Below are 10,013 nucleotides of genomic sequence, written 5' to 3' on the forward strand. Positions count from 1 at the left end.
CTGAATGCTTTGTGACTAAAACTCAGCTTTTTTTTCCCCTCTCTCTGAGAATAGGTCATTGAATTTGAAGAGACTTTTAAACTTTCTAGCAGAAATGAGTATGTTTTGTGGAATGTTTTTTTTGGGGGGGTTGAGTAGTCAAGGTAAAAAGAATGTAAAATATGGTGTGTTCATTCATAAGCAAGTATTAAAAGTATGTTGATCCTTATTTTCTCCTACAGCATACCACCTGTATTTGAATTACAAGACAAATCCGTTAGATGGTGCAGTAAGGCACCCTAGCGTTGTTCTTTGTTCCAATCCCCTTTTACATCAGTATCGGACTGCAGTTGGCCATGTACTGCCTGCATTTTCGTATGATGTGTTGCTCAAATTGACAGGTCATAAGCCATGGTAAGAAAGACAGGGCTAGAAGTATCTCGTTGGTAAGGTGGTGGAGAATTGCGAAGAGGATGTGGCATGGGTGCTGTCTAGATTTACTAACTGAGCAATAACAATCCACTGACTGCATTTCCACTCTGGAAAGTGGTTGGCGTTGAGATTGTTGTTGCTATTATAAACTGAAAATGGAAGGGAGATCACTAGTAACTGAGTTATTCCTGTATATGATACAGCTTGATCTGGTATGCTTTGTATCATCTCAGCGTTCCATTCAGTTTATAGTAACTTCTAGCTGGCTAACTACTCAGTTTGTAGTATCTACTAGCTGGCTAACTTCTGCAGTGGTGAAAATTGCATAATTCTGCCTAAGTAGGCCTGCCTAGATTACGTAGAAGGAATTATGTCACTGCAATTTGTTTTGGATTTGCCAAGCCTTATTATCTTAACTCAATGTATATATTATGTTTTCAAAAGTATTCGTCTTCAGACTCTAAACTCTTCACTGTGCTGACAGTGTATTAACACAAGTGAGTATTCTTTCATTGTCTGTAGTCTAGATCTGTCTTAGGAGGGGAAAAGTCATGTAGTAGATTTGGCATTGGATTAGTAAAAGGAAACCATTAAAGTGGTTTGTAGGAGCAAACTTCTAAATTGCTCTGGGTTCTGTTGTTCCAAGTCTACTCAGTGGAGTAATGCAGCAGCGCTAGCATTGGGGTCTGTGCCTGTATAGCAAGCTCCCCACATTAAAAAGCTGTTCAAACTACATATCACACAAAGGCTTTCAGCGTGAGTTTCCAGCTGTTTTGATGCTTTCGTAGTATCAATATTTTGACTAATTAGTAGAGATTCCCTGAAATAAGTGAAGGTTTCATATCTTGCTAAAAATACCTCCTACAAAAACCCTCCTGCTGACATACAAACAGGCAATAATAGTGTTAGTGTTGTCAGTGTTAGACCAGTGGGATAATAACTCAGATCCACGTGAGTAAATCAGGGCAATAAATGTTAACACATGGTTTAGATTACTTTTACAGTTACAATGTTGGAAACACTGAATCTTGTTTTTGTTCCTACTGGAGTACTTATTTGACCACTGGAAGCACAGTTTAGAGCTGTAATCAGTGCTGGTACAATTGGTGACATTAAAAGTGTTTCATCTGGCCTGTGAAGTGTTAGTGAGTACTAATAGTTGGCTTAGTATAGTTGTAGGTGGGCAGGCTTCCTTCCATGCACAAGGACTCCAAAAAGACAGGTTCAGCTAAATAAATGTTACGGCAGATCATTTAATTCAGTTGCTTGGAGGAAAAGCTTTTAAGTTTGATACCCAGTACACTTACAGGAATATATGTTTAATTATGAAGTGTTTCTTTTTTGTTTTTAATTTTTTTTTAATGAGAGCCTGTTTTAGGAACACTGTAAGGAAACTTATTTAGGTGCATAGAAAACATGCAGTTTTAAGTCCAAATGGGTTTCTTGCCTTATTAAACAATGCACAAAATGGAGCCAAATCTTTATTCTTGTTCAGCTTTTTTTCTAGTTTCTTGGCTCAGAGTATTTAGTCTTTTTTTTTTTTAACTAAAGCACTAGAGATAACACTCGTATAGGAGTGTACTTCTGCTGTGGTTATCTTGTCTGGTTGATCTGTTTTTAATTACCAAGTGACATGCACTAGGAAATCTCTTAAGCCTTGGAAGCACAATTGGCAATTGCTAATTTTGTTAAATTTGTTGTATTGCTTCTTCAAAAGCATTATTTTTTTATTGATGTGGAGTGAGGAAGAGCTAGCATAATCTAAAGTGCAGCCTTTTCCCACCATATTTAAGCATGAATAACTTTGCTAATATAGTTAAAAAAAAGTGGTAAAATTCGCAGAGGCAAATTTGAGTAACATGACTTCACGTGGTCCATAGCCTCCCCTCTCTCTTTCTGTATACTCTTGTGAGATATTTATTGCATGTGATGTAGAAGAAACTGAATAGTGAAAGTAATGTATAGGTTGAACTGCACTATTGCCGTACTGTCAGGATATTTTACTGTCTCTGAGACACTGTTAGCAAGTAAAACTTGCTCAGGCCTATGACCATTTGCAATTAAAGGATTATGCTAAAAGAGTTAAAGTTACAAAAGAAAACAACAAGGATTGTTTTATATCACAGAAAGACCTAAAAACTCATGAAATTCATCTTGTACTCAGTACTTGTAGGAACAGTTTAAATTTTTAGTGAGAAAGTGGTGTTTTTTTTTTTTTTGCTGCTTTTGCTTCCAGTGAAACATTCTTGAATTTAACAGTTCTGTAGTAAGTTCTGTAGTAGTAACAGTTAAGGAAAATAAAAGAATGCATGTGTAATGTTCCTTGCAAATTTTGTGGGTATTAGAAGTACTATAAGACTTGAATGGTTTAGTGAGGATTTAGTGTTTTAAACTACTCAAGACGTTTATAATATTGTGTAGTCATATAAGTAGTGTTTATTTTCCTCTCTGTCCAAGTTTTGTAGCACTGTCAGTAGCTTGCTGTGAGTACTTTGTTGCATAGCAAAGCTTATTTGTTGTCTGATGTCTTTAATATAAGGCACAGATGATGCTTGTAACTTTGTAATGTTTGTGTGGTGCTTATCACAGCAGAATCTTATTATAAAAAGCTCAATATGTTTGAAATACTAAAGCACTTGGAAAAATAGACAAGATCTTTGCAATTATTCTTGAAGAATACAGCAATATTAAAGCTGTAACTCAAGGATTTTTCCAGTGGTTTATTTTCCATTGATTCTTAAAAGGTTAAAGAGTAAGTGGAGCTGATGAATGCAGAGAGGTGTAAAGAGACAGTTTTAATCAAAGCTTATTAAACACAGTGTAAAGAACCCTTGACATAGTCACTGCTTCTTGGAAAGACTTTGAAGAAAAATTGTGCACTTGCAGGAGCGAGAGCTCCTGTGGTTTTGTTCCTACTGAAGTGTTTCCGTTAGTGTTAAACTTCAGAACTTAAAGATAAATGAAAACTCGTTTCATTTGACAAAGTGGAAAACTTGCTTAATGTAGCTCAGAGGAACCTTACATGTTTGTTTCTCTCGAATGCTTATGCTGAGACTGGAATATTGACAGTAAGTTCATCTATTGAAGGATCAATTTTTATCTGAGTTCAGAACTTTTTAGACTTGAGTCAGTAGGCTATATGTAAGACTTATTCAAAATGCACCCTAAAGCCTTAAGCTAGGTTGTTTTTTATTTTCCAGTGTAGAAACGTGCCTGCCAGAATTGTGAATCCTTGATCTATATAACTATTACTTCTGTTTTTTAATTCTTAAGATTCTTAATCAGTTGTATTTTGAATGTCTTCTTTGAATGGTAAAGAATGGCTAGAGTGCCTCATGTGTTGCTACACTGACTTGCTGACCTCACCAAGTATTCAGTTCCACATTATCAGCAGGTTTTTTTTATCTTGAGCTTGTGAAGAAGGTGTGATACGCTGATATTACCTTGACTGGTTATATAGTTTTGAATCAAAGAAATATAGCTAATTGCTATTTAAGAATGTGTGAACAGTGTATTTGAAAACCTCAAATTTCAAACACAGGAAGTTCCATTGAATATTTTACACATTATTCTTTCAGTTATCTGTATATTCCTATTTGCAGGAAAAAATATGGTGTTGTTCAAGCTTTAAAATATCTTTACCAAAAAATCTATACTGCTAGAACTGCTCGGGTGTCCATGAAATTATGCTCATTACTGACATGTTTGAATGTAAGAGGTTCCTTTTCTTCTTAAGTAAATTAGTTTCTTGTTGATTTAGTAAGAGTTAATAAGCTGTTGCTGGGGAGGCTGGTCTTCTGCCATCCCTTAGCCACGTGCTCTTGCCACTTTTTTCTGGTCAGATATAGTAATTAAGAGTATGGAGAGACCTTTGATTATTTTGGTTGATGTAACAAGAATTTAACCCTCCAAAGAAAAGGAACTGTTGGCCACTGTAGTGAATAGTCAGCTGATTCTGTGGTCAGTCACTAAATTTGGTGTCAGATAGAGAGAGAACAAGTCTGCAGATGAGGTGAAAGTGTCGTCTTTGGCCACCTGAGTTGTGTTTTTTTTACTAGCTTCTCTATGCGCTAAAACCATAAGCAAGTGGTATAGCATTATGTGCTCTTAGAGTTACATTGGTATTTGGTCTGTAGTAAACTTAACCTAAATAGATAGATGTAGATTTTCATTTGTAGTACTTATCATTTTGCAGGAGCATGCATTATATTGGAAAAGTTTATGCTTTTTGTACTTTAGATATTGTCTGCTTTTTCAATCATCTCCATTTTTATTATTCCATTTCATTAAAATGAAGGCAGTATTAATATTCGCATAGCAGTGAGATACCATCCATTCATGTTAGTCATGTAGTGCGAAATATGTCGGTCAGAAGACTTTCTGAGAGTCTGTCCTACAAGTATGAATGCACTTAGGCAACTTTCAGACAGGAGAAAAGGTGATTTTTATTGCTGCTGTGAATTCTATTGACCAAAGCTTAGTTCAGCAAATCATTTCCTGTTGCTGGGTTCTTCTGCTTTCTTTGCTTTTTCCACACACCCCTTCTTTCTGTGCTGAAAATGGCCAGTGTGTCCTGCTATAAGGAATCAGTTCTGTCAGATGGAAATACCTCAAGTCCCCAAAGCAGAAATGTAATTGCAAGTGTTCTAGTCCTAGAGATGGTCACTCCATTTTAGTAAGTAGCTAGTACTCACAAAACCAAATGTCAAGTTCCTACATTTCCAGCAGGAAAATTCTTTAATGTGAGAATGGATAACTCACTTCTTAGGTTTACTTCAGGAACTCTGATTAAAGGGGAACTTGACAACATTACAAGTTGATCATTGTAATGGTATTTCTCTGTATTCCAAGTTATGTTCTTGCAGAATTGTAGTCCACAAAATAAAGCATAACAAAAGGTATTCTGTATATTCTGAGGTAACCTGGAACTGATTGCCTAACTAGCAGGATCTGCTGTGCTCTGTGTCCCCTTTTCTGTGGAAACTAGGGTAAAGGGGCGAAGCTGAACTTGATTATTCTAATCATTAATCTTGTATTGATCTTAATGTTCTTGCATAGTGTGTCAGAGGACTGGGGAAAGTTATTCCCTTGTTACATGTGTGTGCTTTGCACTGTGCAACTCAATTTTAAGTACTTCTGTCAAGTAGAATTGTTTGTTTTTGCTGAAGTGAAAAACATTAAGTGTAACTATCCTGCATATAGTGGGTTTTGGGGTTTTTTTGAGGTACTTACTTCAATATAATCAAGCTTTAACATAAGAGAATGGGATTAGAGGGTAATAAAGCTGTCTTCTAGTTTGTTCTTCTTGTTTGAACTCATGTTTATCACTTTAACCTGTATCTTCCATTCCTTGGGCTGTAGGATGATGAAAACAATATCACGTCTGCATAAGGCCATGGTATTCTTAGAATACTTCACAAGCAATTCTTGGATCTGGAATACTGAAAATATGACTATGCTAATGAATCAGCTAAACCCTGAAGACAAAAAGGCAAGTAACTGCATGACATGAATGTGGAGAATGAAAATGAAATGCAAGTTTACTATTTAAGATGAAGTAAATGTGTAATGTCTCTGAGTGTAATACAGGCCAAAACATGGTACTAAATCAGGTCTGGAGATTCCTACTGCATCCTTTTGGATGTACCAAGTTGTCCATACGTTCTTCTTTAGAAGATGAGTGATGTGATCAGAGATGACAAAGGACAAGACCCATGGCAGAAGACGTCATACAAAAGATAACTGTTTTTTAGAGTGGCTTGTTCTTGCGGTGAAGTCTTGCTCTATGTATCAACCGACTGACTGAACTGTTAGGTTTGAATATGCCATGGATAAAACAAGGCTTTGTTTTGTTAGCAGCATTTCTTTGAGGAACAGGAGGTACATTTTGATGGATGTTTTTGTTTTGTGTGTTTCAAGCCAGTAATAACTTCAGTGTACGTATTTCATACTCTGCAAGACAGCATGTGTTTAAGTCATTTCATTTGCATTTGTCATGTGATTGACATTGCCCTGTGCAGGGGGGTAAATGTTTCAGAAGAAGGGATGCAGAAAAGGTGGTGTAGGAACTAAAACTTTTGTTGAGCAGAGGATCTGAGTAAGGGTGAATCAATGTGTTAGTTCACAATTTCACAAAACACTTCTGCTAGGCGAGTTCTTATGGAGCAGTGCTTTCAGTATTTTTGTTCAGAATCTGTGAGCTGTGGATGCTTATTGTCTTTATTAGTAATTATCCGGCCGTTGTGGAACGTTTCTCACTGGTATCTACTTCCTCATCTCAAAAATTTGAGTTGTGAATGTTCCACAGTAACTTCTGAAGATAATATTCACTTGGTTCTTTGTAACACACAGTTGTTCAACTATAGGCACAGTTAAAAACTGTGGTCTGTCCGTGAATAGATGCAGAACAATGTGCTTATTGTATAGCATATGAGAATTATTTCCTGGCTGAAAAAGAAATGTCATAATAAAAAACAGTTATAAATTAGGATTCTATATGGACAGAAGGAATAGGAAGGTAGTGCATTTGGAAGCTGAGAGAATAATATTGCTGATGAGGAAAAGTAAGCTGTGATGTGATTGATGTTATCAAGAGGTTGTATGGGAAGCTGGTTGAGTTGCAAACAGAGTCTAAATCTAGATTGTTCTTACTGGTAAGCACATGGTGACTTAACTTCCTTGCCGAGAAACTTAAATAATGAAATGGCATTAGTTCTTTAAAATTTTACAGAAGTGGCATTTTTTTTCAGACAACTAAGAGTGAAAGATTTTGTTTTATGCAGACTTTTAATTTTGACGTTCGACAACTACATTGGGCAGAATACATGGAAAACTACTGCATGGGAACGAAGAAATATGTGCTGAACGAAGAAATGTCTGGCCTCCCTGCTGCTCGGAAACACTTAAATAAGTAAATATTTATTTTCATGGTTTTATTTTCCTATGTTTCTTTTGTCCACATGAAGTTTTGCTTTTCGGTTTCATGCCTTAGCTGTAACTTTTATAGCTGTTGTATAGGTCTGCTGGATTGGTTCTGTCTTAGTCTACTTGTCCAAAGTAGTCTGTAGTAGTCTTCTTCCTTCATTTGTTGCTCTTGTGTTGGTCTCACTGCTAGTAACTTTAGTATGTCTGGGATTGTGGCTATAGTTCTGATTTCTAGTGTATACTGTGAAATCTGGACTTCTGATTTTAATGAGGATCCAATTTGGAAGGCTTAAAAATATTACACAGGCAAGATCAGAATGGCTTGTGCAACCATGGAGCTTTAACAATAATTGCTTACTTTGGGAACATGATCTCTGGAAGCAGATGAGCTACTGCAGGACAAGAAATTTTGATGTTCCTCCAAGATGGCTTCTCTTACCTTACCTGTGATTTAACTCCTCCACTTAGAGTGCTTTGATACTATTTAGAACTTTATTGCCACAGACAGATTTTTTCCTTCTAGATGGTCTTCTGAAGAAGAAATTGACATGGATGATCTCACTGTTGGGATTTTTGGCCAAGCTTGCCTCTGCTCTCCTGAGAGATGGCTGGAGAGGCCACATGTGGCACAGTAAAGTGCTAATCTGCATTTGTTAAATAACCATTTTAGTTCAGATATGCTGTAAGCCTGAATGACACGCTTGCAGGCAGTTTTTTCAGTGAATTTTGGACTTAAATGGCATTCAGAAATGTGCTAGAGTTATGTGGGTACCGTTCTTTGTACGAAGGATCATACCAAAATAACATGAGAAAATAGTCTTGGAATGGTATCTGATCATCACAGCTCTGTTTATAGAAGGATTATGTTGCGCGAGGGTTAGATTCTAGCATATCTTTAGTCCAAGGTACTGGATCTGTGTTTTTTGTTACCATTTAGCACTGAACTCTAGCTATCTGCAGGTGAGGTCTTTTTTTTCCGATATGGTAACCTAAGGAAACTGGCTTCTCTAGGAAATTGAGCTGAATACTTCCTTAAATAGAAGATTTTTTTTTTGTTTCATGTCAAGAAACAAGTCTAAAATTGCTGTGGACACTATGGGCTGTATTTCTTAAGAAATTTTGTTGTTTCTACTTACACAGTTTTGAATACTTGGAAAGGAGCCAAGTTGTTAAATAGCCTGGTTAGTATGTGTGACCTTGACTTTTGGAGATTTTAGTAATCCACTCTGAAGCAGATGTATAACTAAGGACTGACCTTGAGTTTTTATGTGTTTCTCTTTGAACAGTGAACTGGAAAAAGCCTGCTTGGTCCCCAACTTATTAGCTTACTTTGGACACAACATTAATAGCACTGTAGTAGTGTATCTTGAGATGAGTAGATGAAGAAATGTGTGTGTTTTTTTTTCCCTGTATGTTGTGGTATCTTGGCTTTGACATTTTTTTTTTTCCTTCTTAGGTTAAGGAATATACGCTATGGATTCAATACAATTCTCGTGATCCTGATTTGGCGTATCTTTATTGCAAGATCACAAATGGCAAGAAATATCTGGTACTTTGTGGTTAGTCTGTGCTACAAGTTCCTCTCGTACTTCAGAGCCTCCAGTACTATGAGATACTGAAAAACAAGTTTAGCATTAGGGCATCTATGCATATAGCGGTCTAACTACACGAAGCCTGTTACATGTAGTCATCTCACATTTTGTAAAAGCATAACTTTATTTTAAATTGGAGTGCAAAATACATAGTATGGTATATGTAAAGTTCATTATATTTCTTCCTGAAAATAGAGAAAATGGTCAAGTGCCAGGCTGAATTGACTTTAGGCAAGTATTTAACTTTTTAACCTGGGCAGAACATTTTAGACCACTGATCAGCGTAACTGTGCAGTTTGGGACACTTGATTGAAATCTGCCTTAACATTCTTAATTTTATTTTTATTCCATATTGAGAAAGGTAAATACTGATATAAGATTTGCTAGTTATTATAGACGTATTTATTTGAAATCCTGCTAAATTGCAAAGGGTTTTATGAGTTGCTGAAGTATATAGATGCTGGTGGATGTTCTGGAATAACTATTGTCTTTTTGCCACTTCCTTCCTTCTCGAAGTAAGATTGTAATGGTGACTACTTCTCTGCAAGAGAAAGCGCCCTTCCTTTGATGCTGAAAGATATTCTGAGATCTGGTTTTTGGAGCACACTCAGCTATTCTGTTTTGTGCTCAAAATTGGCCCCATCCTACTTGAGTTTATGTCAGCATGACCAATTTGCATTTCTGAAGGTAGAATCGATTCTATCATTGAATAGGTAAAGGGAATGTAGCCCTGAGGGGGGGAAGTGATCATTGACCGTCCTCTTTTGTTTCTAAATGATTTCATTGGGAACACAGAGCCAGCACTTGATTGTTACAGTCTTGACTCAAAAAGGTAAATGTATTTGAAAGGAGTTTATTATGCTTGATAGTTATTTATAGTACTGGTAACTGTAGTTGGACAAACTGTAGGCTTTTGTTGAGATATACCTGTTTGTGATTTTTTTAGTGTTAGCGAATACTTCATGAATGATTAACTCTTGAAATCTGTAAGCTATGGAATTCCATGCATGGATGACACCAATGCCTAAGCACACTTTCTCATTTCTGCCCCAATAAAAACCTTTGTTTGGCTGGGCAAGTAGAGCA

At 36.4% G+C, this 10,013-nt stretch overlaps 1 protein-coding gene across 3 annotated transcripts in view; it reads left to right on the top strand.

Moving 5' to 3' along the window:
- The window catches only part of FAR1 (fatty acyl-CoA reductase 1), a 31,081-nt gene extending 21,560 nt beyond the window's left edge, over positions 1–9,521 (top strand). For all 3 annotated transcript variants that reach the window (XM_065755338.1, XM_065755337.1, XM_065755336.1), the window contains exons 10-12: positions 5,773–5,902; positions 7,194–7,321; positions 8,792–9,521. In XM_065755338.1, coding sequence (XP_065611410.1) covers positions 5,773–5,902; positions 7,194–7,321; positions 8,792–8,954 — 421 coding nt within the window. In that variant the 3' untranslated portion in view covers positions 8,955–9,521. The remainder of the gene's footprint in view (positions 1–5,772; positions 5,903–7,193; positions 7,322–8,791) is intronic.
- The last annotated feature ends 492 nt before the right edge of the window (positions 9,522–10,013 follow it).

Source organism: Cyrtonyx montezumae, unplaced genomic scaffold, assembly GCF_038088225.1.
Source record: "Cyrtonyx montezumae isolate F1298 unplaced genomic scaffold, pur_monq_1.0 scaffold_10, whole genome shotgun sequence".
In the NCBI taxonomy this organism is placed as follows: domain Eukaryota; kingdom Metazoa; phylum Chordata; class Aves; order Galliformes; family Odontophoridae; genus Cyrtonyx; species Cyrtonyx montezumae.